The sequence below is a fragment of the Sus scrofa genome, chromosome 7 (assembly GCF_054392235.1).
Source record: "Sus scrofa isolate SSC_HxYL_T2T_F1_AM1 chromosome 7, Sscrofa_HxYL_maternal_Yorkshire_Landrace_v2.0, whole genome shotgun sequence".
In the NCBI taxonomy this organism is placed as follows: Eukaryota; Metazoa; Chordata; class Mammalia; order Artiodactyla; family Suidae; genus Sus; species Sus scrofa.
The window spans coordinates 91,528,212-91,544,307 of NC_139389.1; the positions used below are offsets into that span (position 1 = coordinate 91,528,212).

General features: G+C 37.9%; 2 protein-coding genes and 1 pseudogene across 2 annotated transcripts in view; 1 reads left to right on the plus strand and 2 right to left on the minus strand.

The window, feature by feature from the left end:
• CHRM5 (cholinergic receptor muscarinic 5) overlaps positions 1 to 16,096 on the minus strand; it is an 85,285-nt gene that overhangs the window by 48,959 nt on the left and 20,230 nt on the right. The window lies entirely within an intron of this gene.
• Positions 1 to 16,096, plus strand: part of AVEN (apoptosis and caspase activation inhibitor) — a 193,321-nt gene that overhangs the window by 26,611 nt on the left and 150,614 nt on the right. The window contains exon 3 of the mRNA XM_021099909.2: positions 8,401 to 8,578. Within this exon, the coding sequence (XP_020955568.2) occupies positions 8,401 to 8,578 (178 nt within the window). The remainder of the gene's footprint in view (positions 1 to 8,400; positions 8,579 to 16,096) is intronic.
• Positions 13,251 to 14,426, minus strand: LOC146401771 (lupus La protein homolog pseudogene; annotated as a pseudogene).

Consider the following 16,096-nt stretch of genomic DNA (forward strand, 5'->3'; position numbering starts at 1 on the left):
AATAAGACACGTTTGGATGCTGTGTAGAATTTGTTAGAATACTCTTATCTTGAGTATCTTTATCCTTATAATAACAACTTTGTATGGTATCTGATATGATCCTGTTGGTTCCTGATTTTCGAGAGAAGTCAGTTTCCCAAACTTTTCAAAGGGAGACACTCTTAAGGACGGCTTTTCAGATTGATGGCTCTGGAGCCCCATCTTGCGTTATGTTTAAGTGTAAAAATATGGACTTTCTCACATCTGGTACCTCCCTGTCTCCACCACTTCTCCCCTGAATTTGGCCTCCTCCCCCCTGTTTTTTTTGGTCCCTGTTGGCCTTAATTTTTTTTTTTTGTCTTTTTGCTATTTCTTGGGCCGCTCCCGCGGCATATGGAGGTTCCCAGGCTAGGGGTTGTATCGGAGCTGTAGCCACCAGCCTACGCCAGAGCCACAGCAACGTGGGATCCGAGCCGCGTCTGTAACCTACAACACAGCTCACGGCAACGCCGGATCGTTAACCCACTGAGCAAGGGCAGGGACCGAACCCGCAACCTCATGGTTCCTAGTCGGATTCGTTAACCACTGCGCCACGACGGGAACTCCTGGCCTTAATTTTTAATTTATCCCTGGACATTCCTGGGCCAGGGTTTGCCTCTGAGTCACAACTGCAGCCTACATTGCATCTGGATACATTTTTCATTTCTTTTTTCTTTTCTTTTTTGGTCTTTTTAGGGCTGCACCCATGTCATATGGACGTTCCAGGCTAGGGGTCAAATTGAAGCTATAGCCGCCGGCCTACACCATAGCCACAGTGGATACAAGCCTCGTCTGCGACCTACATAACAGCTCATGGCAATGCTAGATCCTTAACCCACTGAGCATGGTCAGGGATTGAACCTGAGTCCTCATGGATGTTAGTTGGGTTTGTTACTCCCGAACCACAAGGGGAACTCCAACACTGGATCCTTTAACTTACTGCAAGGAGCTGGGGATACCAACCTGTGTCTCCACAGCGACCCCCCCAGCTGCTGTAGTTGGAGCCTTAACCCACTGTGCCATAGCAGGAACTCCAGTTGAATCTACCCCCAGAAGTTTGTCTTCAGAGCAGAATTTGGTTACTCTTTAGCTGGTTTCTTTTGAGAGTTAATGAGGCCCCACTTACTCAGGCCCTTCAGGCTTTTCTGTGAACCCCTTGAACACACCCCCTAGTGGAGCACAGAAGACACAGCACTTGTAGCCACTGTTCTCATAGGCCTACGAGTGTCTAATGAGCAGCTGTTTATTTGCAGATGCTCAGGTTTCTCTGGTGCCGCCCTCTACTTGGTATCACCGCTGCTGGCAGGGTTGGGTATTGTGTCTGTTGGTGATTGGTTTCTACCTGTTCATCTCAGGAGCTTTGTGGCCATAGCTTGCACCTAGGTTTTTGTGGATGTTTTCCATGGAGCTTTGATTTTGCTACTCTCACGGCTTTGTGTGGTTTTTATGGGGGGATTTGGGAAGACAGAAACTGTGCCATTATGCTACCATCTTCCCAGAAATCCTCAAACGGATTTTTCTTTGTTCACACTTTGCCATTTGACCCCCCTGGGCTTTGCTCTGAACCGCTCTCATTCCTTAGAAGCATGTTCTCCAGTTCTTGAACCTGGGGACTGCCTTCCAGCAGCCGACAGTGCTCTTCCTTCAGGAGACTAATGTCAGCCCACATGTCTGGGCTTAATAGGTAATTTATATATATATGTCGTATATTGCATTTAGAAACTTTTTCAAATATGACTATACTTTAATGTGTATTTTTAATACACAATGACAGTTGAGGGCCGCCTTCTTGGTATACCTGTATACAAGGTATATAGTATGTTTTTTATTCAATTATTAAAATTTAGCTTCTTGAAATCTTACGTAAAAATTATTTTTGCTAGTGTGCTTTTCTAATCACAAAAGCTGTCATCAAACTCTTTATAGTGTGATTTTATTAAAAAGATAATTAAAATCGTGATATATCAATTGGTGCTTATGGTCCAAATGATTAAGATAAAAATGACATTAATATGGTTACAAATATAAAAGTTGGTACAAATGATAATATTTTAACTATTAACTAATGAAACATTTTAAAGCTTGATAACATTTAAAAGTGTTATAGTAGGATGAATTAGTATAATTTTCCAATTATACACATTGTAACATTTTTGGTTGGATATATTTGACATTATTACTTAATTACTGAAATTACTTTTCAGTGACTTGCTGTAGGTGGGTTTCCTTAAATGTGTTCTCTATAATGTCTTTTTTACCCTACCCGTTCCCTTCTGGGGTATAGTTATATTTTGGGAAGAACACATGAGGTTGTTGAAAAATGTGTGATTGACTATTTTCAACAGCCTTATTAGGTTCAAAGCAGGAGAGCCTTTTCTATACCCATTTACTCCAGAATAAAGTAGAATAGGGACCTTCCAAAGCTAGGTTCCTGAGTGTAAAAGGCTTTTAATAGGATCTGTGGTCTAGTTGTTATTTATTAGCGACTTTCTAAATTTTAGTAGCTTATCTGAGGGCTCTTCATGATAAAGATAGTCTTTAAATACTGACTGTTGCTTCTTTGGGGGGAAAAAAAGGGTGAGAGGATATTTAAAAAAAAATATTGCCCATACATACTGTTTCATATCTTGTTAAGTTAAACTAATGGTAAGTTAATGTAAATTACTTTTAAATTAAATAGGACCGCAGCCTCAGTAAATCTTTTTATTGATTCTGTTGTGCATATGGTACATTTTATGTAGTTGTTTTATGCATTATTGGGAATGGAGTATTGAAGTCTGCAGATACTGTGGTTGAACTGTTTCTCCCTTCAGTTGTGTCAGTTTTTGCTTCATTATTATCGGCTTCCCCTGTTAGGAGCATATGTTTAAATGTCTTTCTGATTGATTGACCCTTTTACTGTTGTATAGTGTCCTTCTTTGTCTCTTGTTAACAGTTTTGCCTTGAAGTCTATTTTGTCTGATAGTCTAGCTCTCCTTTACATAGAATATCTTTTTCTATCCTTTTACTTTAATGATATTTTTATCTTTGAATCTAACATGTCTCATAATTATGTTTTAGCATATAATTAGATTTTTTTTTCTTGGTCTTTTTGTTGTCTTAGGGCTGCACTCATGGCATATGGAGGTTCCCAGTCTAGAGGTAGAATTGGAGCCGCAGCTACAGAAATGCTGGATCCGAGCTGAGACTTCGACCTACACCACAACTCACAGCAACACCAGATCCTTAACCTGCTGAGCGAGGCCAGGGATTGAACCTGGGTCCTCATGAATACTAGTCAGGTTCACTAACTGCTGAGCCGCAACGGGAACTCCACATATAATTGGATTTTTAAAAATCTCTTCTGCCAATCTCTGCTTTTTTGATTGAATTGTTTAATCTATTCATGTTTAATGTTTTTTTGGTCTTTTTGTCTTTTTAGGACTGCACCTGCAGCATATGGACGTACCCAGTCTAGGGGGCCAATCGGAGCTATAGCTGCTGGCCTATGCCACAGCCACAGTAATGTGGGATCAGAGTAGTGTCTTGTTACCTACACCACAGCTTGTGGCAACGCTGAGTCATTAACACAATGAGCAAGTCCAGGGATTGAACACGATGCTAGTTGGGTTTGCTAACCACTGAGCCATGACGGGAACTCCTCACAGTTAATGTTATTGATACAGTTGGATGTTTGTGCCTGCCATTTTACTTTTTGGTTTTCCACTTCTGAATATTGTTCCTCTATTTTTCCTTTACTGCTTTCCTTCACACCAAGTGAATATTTTAACATAATATTTAAATACATTTAATGTTTTTTTTCCCCTTCTTTTTGGATAGTCTTTTCCTTAGTGGTTGCTCTAGGGGTTACCATGTATATTTAAACTTATCAGAATCGGTATCAGATAAGTTCATTCCAATGAGATACAGAAACATTACTCCAATATGGCTCTAGTCTCCATTTCCCCTTCCTATGGCATTATCATTATGCATGTTACATACCATCAATCCATAGTTATATTTATTACCTTACATAATTTTATCTTTTAAAGAACAGGAGAGAAGAAAGAATAAGCATGTATTTATGACTTTAGTTATAAGACCTGTCTTATTTACTATTTCTAGTCTTCATTTATTTCTGTGTATCCCCATGTGGGTCATTTCCTTAGTCTAATACAATTTTGCTGCCACTCACCTTGTTTTTGCTGTTATTCGCGAATGTATTGTTGGTCCTGTAACCTATAGAAATATAATTATACACATATTGTTTTATATAATTACTTTTAAGTTATTGGAGGAGAGGCTGTGTCAGGTAAATGATTTGCAGATAATTCTCCCAGTTGGTAGGTTGCCTTTTCATTTTACTTTGATGGTTTACTTTGCTGTGCAGGAGCTTTTTAGTTTGATGTAGTCTCACATGTTTGTTTTTGCTTTTGTTGTCAAATTGAAAAACTCATTTCCAAGACTGACGTCAAGGAGTTTGCCGTCTGTGTTTTATTCTGGGAATTATATGGTTTCAAGTCTTACATTCAAGTCAATAATCCACTTTGAGTTATTTTTTGGTGTATGATATAGAATAGGGGCCCAATTTCATTCTTTTGCATGTGGCCCTCCAGTTTTCTCATCACCGTTAAAAGAAGATAGTGTTCTTTCCCCATAGTATGTTCTTAGATACTTTGTCATAAATTGAGCCTATATATATGGGGTTATTTTTGGGCTCTCTCTCCTGTTCCATTGTGTTTTATGCCAGTACCGTATTGTTTTGATTGATATAGCTTTGTAATACAGTTTGATGTCTGTAAGTATGATACCTCCAGCTGTTTTTCTTAAGATTTCCTTGGCTATTTGGCATCCTTTGTGGTCCCATACAAATTTTAGGATGGTTTGTTCACATTGGGTGAAAAATGCTCTTGGAATTTTGATAGGGATTGCATCAAATCTGTAGATTGCTTTGGATGGGAGAGACATTTTAATTCTACTCCATAAGCATGGGATACCTTTGCATTAATTTGTGTTGTCAATTTTTTATATCCAAGTTTTACATTTTATAGTATATACCAGACTAATTTCATAGTGATGATGTTAACATAATAATGATGCTTCATATGTGAAACCTCAGTGTTCACATTGCTTTCATTAATATTTTCTTATTCTGTCTCTCCATCATGGGACTTTGCATATTTTATTTTGTCCCAGAGTTTTGCAAAATGAACCAAACATTAGAGCTCTATGAACTTTTAAGATGGACCTTTCTCTAAGTTATATCAAATGTCTTTTAACTTTATTGCTTCTTACTACCCTCTTGTGATAGAGGCTAATGACAACTCTTCTTGTCTCCACAGTTGGGAGGAGGTAATGAGATTCTTATCCAGTGGTTCTTCCAAGTTGGGGATGAGTGAGTCATTGAGCTGTGTGAGGACTAGCCTATTATAAACACTGTAAATATTAAATGATAGGAACGGCAGGGTCATTAATTCTATCTAGGTCTCCAGTCTCCCATTTCTGTGCTTATTTCTGTGTTAATAGTTCCTTGGGTGTTTCAGATCATAATCCTTTCACATCGAGCTAATTATTTTGCTCAGGTTTACATTTTTGCCATGGGCTATATCTGTGTTCAAAGTTTTTTTTTTACTAACTGGAGGAGCCTGTCTGAACTCTATTTACCCAGTGGGTCAACAAAAAGAATATTGGATTTTCCCGGATTAAACCCAGCCAGTATTTTCAGCTGTAGTTCTGTCCCCCAATTCTCATCAGTTGCAAAACTCTTTTCTTTGTAATGTTCCCAGCACTTGTTATTTATATCACAGAGTTCCTTCACTCACAAACCTTTAATCTGCCAGAATCTTTTGGTTCTGAGAAACTTGTGGGAATGGCAGGAAACCTCTAGGTTTCAGGCGGTCTTTGCAATTTCTAGATGATAATGTGAATGGCCATTTTTTGTCCTGTCAAAAAGGTTTATGTTATTTGAGGGCTGAAAGTGATCTTGAAAGGCCATTTACTCCATTGTTTGATAAAATCTTATGAAATTTGATTCAGGTAAGGATTGTTGACTAGTGTTAAATTTGTTAGATGAAAATGGTTGATGGGGAACTAGAAATTTTTAGTGGACCAAAATAACACCGCACAATTTTCTAAATGCAGTGAGAAAAATATACCTGTACAGTGGATGGATTAGGCTTCATCATTCATACTCATTGGTTAGTCTTAACATTACTTAGGTTCGTGCAGCCATTTATCACCTGTCACTTAATGTACCACCAGCTTCATCACATAAATGGCTGCACCAACTTAAATAATGCTAAGATTAACCTATGATGTAATTTAGCCAGAAAATAATTTATTAATCTATGATGTAATTTAGCCAAAAAATATTTCTCTATTGGATATTCAGGTTAAAAAATTAAAAAAAATACACTATTTCCTGCAAACTAAGCCATAAACAAATATCACAAGGAATTAGACAGAGAATAGGTCCTTCTGCCTTATACATGTACTGGTCTCTTCAATAAATCAATGTCATAAAAATGGAATTTGTGCTAGATTCAAAGAGACTTTAGGGCTAAGCCATGAGATACAATGCATAGTCTTGAAATGGACACTGGCCTAGTCAAACCAATGTCCAGGAAGTTTTGTGTGTCAGTTGGGGAAATTTGGAAATGAAATGTACCGAAATGTAGAGGAGGAGGAGACTGAAGAGAAAAATCTGGTTACCAAAAAAGTATAAATTTATTAAATCTGGTTACCAAAAAAGAGTATAAATATATACGTAATAAAAGATCTGGACATGTATACACTAAGGTTGTTAGTGGTACTTCCCACGTGACAGGAATATGGGGTTTTTATTTTTTTGCTTGCTTCTCCCTAGTTTTCTGCAATATACACGTCCTATTTTTGCATTAATAAACGCTTTCTTAAAGTCTAACTCGTCTGGTAAAGATGGATTGTTTTAACATACTGCACAAGTTTTCTTCTTTTTTTTTGTCTTATTATGGCCGTACCCAGGGCATATGGAAGTTCTCAGGTTAGGGGTCTAATAGGAGCTGCAGCTGCTGGCCTATGCCACAGCCACAGCAACACCAGATCTGAGCTGCGTCTGTGACCTATACCACAGCTCACAGCAATGCCAGATCCTTAACCCACTGAATGGGGCCAGGGATCGAACCCTCCTCCTCATGGTTACTAGTTGGGTTTGTCACTGCTAAGCCACAATGGGAACTCCCAGGAGTTTTTTCTTGCTAAGGATTTTATAACTTTGGAATACTCCTTTGAATTGTCTTTAGACTCTAGATGCATCTCTTTGTAAATTTTTTTTATTACGGAAAATTTTAAACACCTCCAAAAGTAGGTGGAATGACATGAATTTCCATGTACACATCATCCAGCTTCAGAAATGATCAGTTACACCCAGTTTATTACATCACTACCCCACCATTTCTTTCCACCTATTGTTTTTAAATACCACATGTCGTATTTTGCATCCATAAGTAGTTCAATGTATTTTCCCTTTATTGGCCATGTGACATGTGGAAGTTCCCAGGCCAGGGTCAAACCTGAGCCACAGCAGTGACAACAATGAATCTCTAACTGCCAGGCCACCAGGAAACTCCTCAATTTCTAAAGGATGGGAACTTTTATTTCTAAAAGATGAACAATAGGTAAATAAAACATTTCCTTAACAGAAGAAAATATCTTGTTCACGTTTCTCCAAGAGTCTTGTAAGTGATTTTCTGTAGTTACAGTGTTTGAATCGGGGTACAGATGAGTTGCCAACATTACTATGGTTACGTGTCCATGAAGCTCTTTTAATCGATAGGTTTTGCCCTCCACCCCCACCATTTCTTCCCTTGCAGTTTATTTGTTGAAGAAAACTAGACCCTTTAGCTTTTGTAATTTCTCACATTCTGCCTTTTTCTGCATGCTCTCTTAAAGTTTTAATACTCCAAGCTGGAAACTATTCTCTCGTATGCATCCGAGCCGGGCTCCCATTTAAAGCTTATAAAATGTACTTAGGGATGTGTTGATAAAATCGGTAAATTGGAAGAACTAATTTCCATCCTAAAGTCCTTTGAATGTAAGACATTTAGAGCCTTGATGGTTTCAGTAAGAAGAAACAAGTATTGAAACAGGGTACGCTGGGGTAGACTTCAGAGATTCATTTGCACAAATTTTAGGTAGGAATTCAAGTTTCCCTTTCAAAGCTAAAGGAAACGTTTACCGAGAATGTACTGGGGTCTCTTGAAATATTATTTACATTCTCAGAGCCTGACTTCTAAAATGTGCTCTTTATCGTGATACCTGTGTGCTATTTTTTGTTTTGATTTGTTTTTATAAAATTTCACTGCTAAGGCTACTAAGGTTAAGATTTCCACTGCTTGCTTATCGATTTTTCTCTAATGATTGCAGCCTGAAGATGATTGGGATGCAGAGACCTATGGAGAAGAGAACGATGAACAGGGAAATTATTCTAAAAGGAAGATAGTCTCTAACTGGGATCGATACCAAGATACTGAAAAAGAGGTCGATAATGAAAGTGGAGAAGCACAGAGGGGGACAGATTTCAGTGTCCTTCTCAGCTCTGCAGGTAGGAATTCCATTTGCACGCGTACCGCTTCGTGTTCTCAAAGTTGCATAGACACTTGTGTTCCTCTTCAAATAGCATTTCAATAATTAGCAATTCATTGCTTGTTCTTTGGATTTTAAATCCAGGGAAAGGGCAGTGTGTCTAGCAGTTTGCAGGGGAAAAAAATGACATTTCTTTAAGTGGAAGTCAGGGTTTTCATGTTCTGATATAGAATGACTTTAAGTCCTGGTAGAAATGGATAAAAGGCTTTAATAGAAACGAAAAGTGCTAAGGCATACCCCTCTAAATTGGGTAGCCTGAGAAACAGAGGTGTTTTCTTTGGTTTCACAAGAATTGGTTGTTAAGGTTTTTTTTTTTTTTTGGTCCTTTTTTGCCTTTTTCTAGGGCTGCACCCAAGGCATGTGGAGGTTTCCAGGCTAGGGGGTCTAATCAGAGCTGTAGCTGCCGGCCTATGCCACAGCCATGTGGGATCCGAGCTGTGTCTGTGACCTATACCACAGCTCACGGCAAGGCCAGATCCTTAACCCACTGAGCGAGGCCAGGGATTGAATCCACAATGTCATGGTTCCTAGTCGGATTTGTTAACCACTGAGCCATGACGGGAACTCTGGTACTTAAGTTTAAACAAAGCTTTACTAAGTTTCTGGAATATGTTCTTTTTTCCTTCTTTTATACATAATAGTGGGTGGGCACAAATAGGAGCCATATGCACTTGGACATGAGAACTTTTTTGTGTTTGGACAGTCTTCTCTATCAGTAACGTGAAAAACTCTTTCCTTCCATGACCAACTGTCTTTTAAGGTCGACTCCCTTGAGCAGTGCACAGCAGTGGGAAGCTGGAGGGTAATAACAGGAAATGGAGCAGAGCTGGTTATACTGAAGGCTGTTCCCTACTAGGGTGAGGCCTAAGAATTTAAAGACTAAATGGTAGATAGAGTCATGGTTTTCAGGAGTTGGGGTTGGAGGTTGGGAGGTAGTGTGTTTATAGAAGTGCAACATGAAGGACCCTGGTGGTGCTGGTACCGATCAATATCTTGATTGTGGTGGTGGACATACAAACTTATACACACACATACACGCGAGTGAGTCCAAATAAAACTCAGGGACTCTGATAAGATTGGTGGATTGTATCTATGTCAAAAGTCAGTTTCTGGTTGGGATATTACACTACAGTTTTGCAAAATGTCCTCATTGGGGCCGACTGTATAGGAGATCTGACTGTATTGTTTGTTCTAACTGTGTGAATGTATAACTATCTCAAATAAATTGCCAGATTACAAAGTTTAAAGGATAAAGCTATGAGAAGCAGAGACATAAAGTGACAATGGTATTTTCAGATGATTTATTTTGAATTCTCTTCTCCCCAGCTTTTATGTTGCTATTGAGTTGTAATCTTTTTTTCTCATCTGCCTATATTTTGAATGCCTTTGCCAAACTAAGAATTGTAAAGTGGTGAATTCTCTTGAACTTAATAGAATAAACCCTTTGAGTGGAAAGGAAGAGGTAAGTGGAGGGAGTATTAGTTTGAGTTGGAGGGCAGATTCAGTCTGGAGTCGTTATGTCCTATGTCACACGGAGTGTTAACCCCCTTGTGTGGATGATGGCTGGTGACTCATCTTTTTGCCTCTCATGTGAATTTTTCACTATTGCCATCTGCATTTTGGCCAAGTAAGGATGTATAAGCACTTTCCTTCAAGGCAGGAGAAAGGTAAAACAGGGGATGATTAGTTTCAGTTTTTATCAGCTGTTCTAAAATTTAGGGGGAAAATTGAAGTAGTGTAATAAAATTAACATGTAGGCTATTGGTGGATTTAACGGAATCTATTGTGTAGTCAGTTACTAGGACAGGATCTGGGAGTCGGTGTGGTTTTGTATAAGGAGCATGGGCCTCTAAATAGAACAGATCCTGGATTTGAACTGTGTTCGGGCTGTTTCTGTCTAATCTTAGGCAACACTATTCCTCTCTCAGTAGGAAATGTAAAAATAGTAGGAAGTAACAGAGCTTGATTTAATATTGGCATCATATCCCAAGTTTATCACTGACTTTAGCTCTGCTTAATATGTAACTGGTGCCTAGATTTAGTATTTATTTGAATTTTTTGTCGCTAGAAGCTTATTTAACTATAACCAGTAAAATAAAGTTCAATATCTTTTTTTTCCCTTGAATTTTAGACATAATAGCAATGGTTGCCAACAGAATTTATGTATTTTCATTTTCCTGAGGAATTAAACATTATCCTTAGGTATAATATAATTGATTTGTTGAGTCTACTTATTGAATAATCAGTGGTAGTGATCTGAGTTGCCAGGTGTTTAAATGTTGGTGGCCTCAGATTCAGTCAGAAAATAGACGTTTCCCCTTTCTAGCACTTTGCTGCCTATACTTAGAGTTATTTATCTGTTTCTCCCTCATCTCGGTTTCTGCCATATGCCAGGAAGGATGGCCTTTGCCATTGCAATGTGTACTCCAGACTTGGTTTCTCCATCAAGAGCTCTGTGCTTTGTACCGTTCTTTAGATAGTATTTTCTATTGCAGAATTAGCTGTGCTGTGCATACACCTAGTCCATGCCCTTTTGTAGGCAGACCTTTTGCTAAGAGTATATCTAGCTTAATGTGGCCATGCTCTCTGGTAGGATTTCCATTACAACAGTGAATTTTTGAAGACCACTAATGAATTCAAAGAGTAAATATCTATTGTGCATACAGTTGGTATATGTTGGTATGTTCACTTTGGGGGACCGTTGGCCATTTTCAAGTAAAGTTGAAGATCAGTACTTCCAACCTTGGAAGTTACTCTGGAGAAATTCTAGCACATTTGCACCAGAAGACATGTTCATGAATATTCATAGCAGTGTCGTTCAGAAGAGCCACAAATGGAAGCAACTCAAATGCCTGTTAACAGTGGAATGAATATGTAAGTGGACGAATCTCTCAAACATAGTGTGAATACCCCAAACTACCTTAGTGTGATTCTATTCATTAGAGTACAGTCATGAGGAAAAAGGTAAAATGTGGTATCGAGGGATGCATGTTTAAAGAAGTGGTAAAATGGAAACCAAGGAAATAATTACTACAACAATCAGGACGGTGGCCACCTCCAGTGGAGAGATGAGAGATAATAATTGGGGAGGGGCAAATAGCAGGCTTGGGATAGGGGTGAGGGGAGACTGTTCTGATGTGGGTAGTATGCTATTTCGTGACCCGGGTAATGGTTACTTGTGTGTGTTTTTAATAATTCTTTAAATTGTATGTATGTATTACCTATCTTTTTATCTTTACATATCTCTTTAGACAAGGAAAAAGTCTAAAAAGGGATTTCTCATGGTAGAATTTCAGTTACTGTCGTAGACCATGGGAATCATTTTTGGGAGAAGCAGCCGTTTTTAGCATCTTCAGCTGATGTCTTCAACAGGCTGGTGCTTTCTGCCTTGTTGGAGTTTCTGGCCTGGAGCAGCAGCATCTCATTTTTGTAAATGGAGGATATGGAAAGGGGACTAGTCTGCTTGAAGTCCTTCTATTCCTGGTACGACTGGGAATCTTCAGATATCTTTTTAGTGCTCTTTCCTAAGCCTTCATCTTAGAGCTAATCATGCCTTCAGCTTTTCTTTGGGAACAGTATGCTTGCTGTTTTACTTCACGAGCTTTGAAAATGGTCTCATGCTCTCAGGCATAAAGAGTTACATCTTTAAGCAATTTTTCTGCCTCCCACTTTTTTTTTTCCCCCCAAATGATGACTTACTGAAATCATGCCATAAGCTTTACTTTTCCTTTAAAGATGTCACAGATAACCAGAGTTAGAAAGATGTTCACAGTGTGAGCAGGGTGCACTGGAGCAATGTTGAAGATGCACATAAAAAGGCTTTTTCTCATGTGTAAGTCTATAAGCTGTTTAAGTAGAACAAATAAAAATGAAATGATTAGACTACAGTTAGGTCAGCATAGTTATCTAGGCATGTTTTCAGTTAAATCTGGTAGAGGAAGAACTCTTCTGTAAGAGTTCATATTTTTTATGAATAAAGCCAATTAAAAATATATCATTGTATAATTTTATGAAGTTAATTTTTGGGGGAAGATTTTAATAATGATATTTTATTATTTTTTGCTTCTGTATCATTTTGCCAGCAATTAAAAGGGAAAAGAAAGCATGTCTCTCTCACAGTGTGTACTTTTTAATACTTTTTAATAAAACTTCGAACCTTTTTTCCTATGAAGCAGCAGGACAGTAGAATTGTTTCCCCTTCACTGATTAAGTTCTTTGATCTTTTTTAATATGGCATGTATTTTATTTTTGTTAATATTCTCATATTAAGAGTTGACTGGAAGAACCTTCCTTTTGATATTTGAATCATTTGAACTTACACAGAAGTATAGATAAAAATTTTTTATTTGGACGAAAACAACAAGAAGAAGACAGGTTAAATAAACCACACACACCTGCAAATCTTTCTTCTAGCTGGACGTTGAAGTGGGTCAAAATTTTTCTTTTTTCAAATCTCCAAAGATAAAAGCAGCTGAATACCTAGAAACTTGTTTTCTACCCTACTGGTCTCTTGCACCATGGTGTTTTCTATTGTGGGTTTTTTTTTGTTGTTGTTTTTGGCTGTACGTGCAGCATGCAGAAGTTCCCAGACCAGGGATGAAACCTGCACCATTGCAGTGACCTGAGCGGTACTATTGACAGGGCTGGATCCTTAACCACCAGGCTACTGTGTTTTTTATTGTTTTGATTGAAGGTTCTTTGTCTGTTTTTATTGGTCCAGCTGCCTCATTTTTATCGTGTTCATCATCACGATCAATTTCATTTTTCTTGCTCTGAAACTGCTTTTCCTTTAACAGACCCAATGTAGGTAGCCTTAATTCCTTTTCCTTAAAATTGATGACCTTTTGACTTCCATTTGTTGAAAGATCCTGGCTGATCCTCCTTGATTTTTTTCAGTGCTGTGTTTTGTCCTTCTCTTGGTACTTTCCATCTTTTTTTTTTTCTTCCTTAATTGTAGGTTGCCATTATTGGCATTTTCAGCTTTATCTAGTGCTTTTTCAGTTTTTTCGTGAAATAGAATTATTTCCCCCCCCCTTTTTTTTTTGCTCTTTTGATAAAGTCTATCCACTGTATTTCCCCATGATTTGAGAGAAGGAAGTATAGATCTTCTCTATAGGTCAGATCGTCTAAGTCATCCAAAAATTTCAGCACACGCCAGTTTTTTCTTTGGGAGGTTTCATTTTAGCATTTATAGATAGCACTGCTATTTTTCTTGTTTACCCCTCAATTTAGCTTATTCTTTATTTTGTACTCCTATCTTTTCAAATTAATCTTTCTTGAAAGCTTTTAGAAACTCTGTCTTTATGCTTATGGCCAGGGGTATCTGTAAACATTTTAGCAAAATCAGACACTGGAAATACTGATCCCTTAGATGCTTTGTATAATGTGGTTCTCATTTGAAGATTTTTGTGCTTGACCTTTATCTTCTAATCTTTCTTTTGTCACCAAGGTTTGTACCAGTTAGAAGCCTTTTATATAAATCTGTTTTACATCATTTTTTAATACTCATCAATTATCGAGACATTTTTATACTCATCAGAGTTTTGCACGGAGAGCTTCTGATTTTTAGCATTATTTATTTTCATGAGTTTTGACTTTGACTCAACACTTCTATTAAAATCTGTAGGCTTTTGAATTTTATTCAAAATTGACCTGTTGAATTTTATTCTCTCCAGAAGTACCCAGCTCTCACTCAGTTTGATCTGTTCCCTAGATAATTTGTCTTACAGCAAATTAGAGTCATTAAAATGATACTTGGTTTGATGACAGATTTTCATCCCGGAGTAACTGTTTTCCACCATCACCATTTTTGGCTGTTGTGTCCGTCTTTCTGAGCCTCATCCTGCAGAGCTGAGCTGCAGAGTCTCTAGCAGTGACCGAAATGGCTCAAGTTCATTTTATGAACTGAATGTTTATTTAGGTTGTTAGATAATTTAGATTATTCTTACTAGAAATATAAATACATACGATATTTTGCTTCTTAGGGCCACACCTGCAGCATATGGGCATATGGAATTTCCCAGCCTAGGGGTTGAACTGGAGCTACAGCTGCTGGGCTGTGCCATAGCAAAATAAGATCCAAGCTGCATCTGTGACCCACACCACAGCTCATGGCAATACTGGATCCTAAAGACACTGAGCCAGGCCAGGGATCGAACCTGCATCCTCATGGATTCTAATGGGGTTTGTTAGCGCTGAGCCACGTTGGGAACTCCACTAGAAATATTTTAGTGATGGAACATTATTGACTCTTCTTGGGTTTGACATGTGTTCCAGATGCTTTTCTGGTTCATAAATGTCTCACTGGCTGCATCATCAAATCTGTGTGTTGCATTTTAGTAGCATCTAGCATATTCCTCTCAATTCTTCAGTTTCCCCCTCAGTTTTTTTTTTTTTTCTCATGGATTCATACTTCTGTTGAAAAAATGACCCTTATTTAAAGGAGGGTTTTGGGAAGCAGAGCAAATAAATGCTTATGGTCATTGTCATATTTAAGTGGAAGTTGTTAAGTTCCCTTTACTTACTTTAGAAAAAGAGTAGAGCTATTTTGGTAAAGCATTTAATGAACGTCAGAATAGAACCTTTTCTAATGTAAAAAGCATGAAACATGAATTTAAAGGCTATGAGAAGGGCAGATATAAGCACAGGACTGTGATAACAAAGTCATCTATTTTTGGTAAGTGTACCTAAAATGTTGTATATGTAGTTTGGTATTAGGGTGGAAGGTGCATTTGATTGTCAGCCGAGCTGTCTTGGTTTTGGTTGTTAACCTGTTAACTACATGCCCTTGAGGGGAGTAAAACTCTTGAAACTTCCTTTTTAATTTTTTTTGAAACTGTGAATTAGCAGTAATACCTGCCTTGCTTTAATCCAGTGGGGATCATGCAGAATTATTTTAAGAAATGGTAAAATGCTATAAAGTTAAGAATTATGTTATAGACAAAGAAAAGCTAATTATTAGGCTAGAATACCTTGTGAGTGTGATTGAGAAAAGCTCGGTGCTGTGTTTGAAATGAGGCCATTAATTAATATGGGGCCATCATTAAAATAATAGCATAATACTAACATATGGAATTAGAATATGGAACACAATGACCATTAGCTCATTTCTTCTTTGATGGGCTATGTTGACCTCTTTCAATCTCTACAACTATAAAGGTGACACAGGGAACTGGAAAGAAGACTAAAAATGGGAAAAATCAGATCTGTGATGAAAGTTTATGATGCTAAGGAGAAGAAGTTTGAGAAGTGGCTTAATTACATGTTCCAAGCCCTAAAGACAACAGGAAAAAAAATAAACTCTGCTCAACTAAAATGTAGATGATATAGATTAAGTATTAGTGTGCATTGTGTGTATGAGATGTTAACTGGGCATCTCAGGGAGAGTTGGGAAATTGTCTTCATTGGAAATCTTTCAAAATGGATTTGGTCTCTAAGTGGAATGGATTCAACACGGTGCTCCCTGCTGCAGAGACAG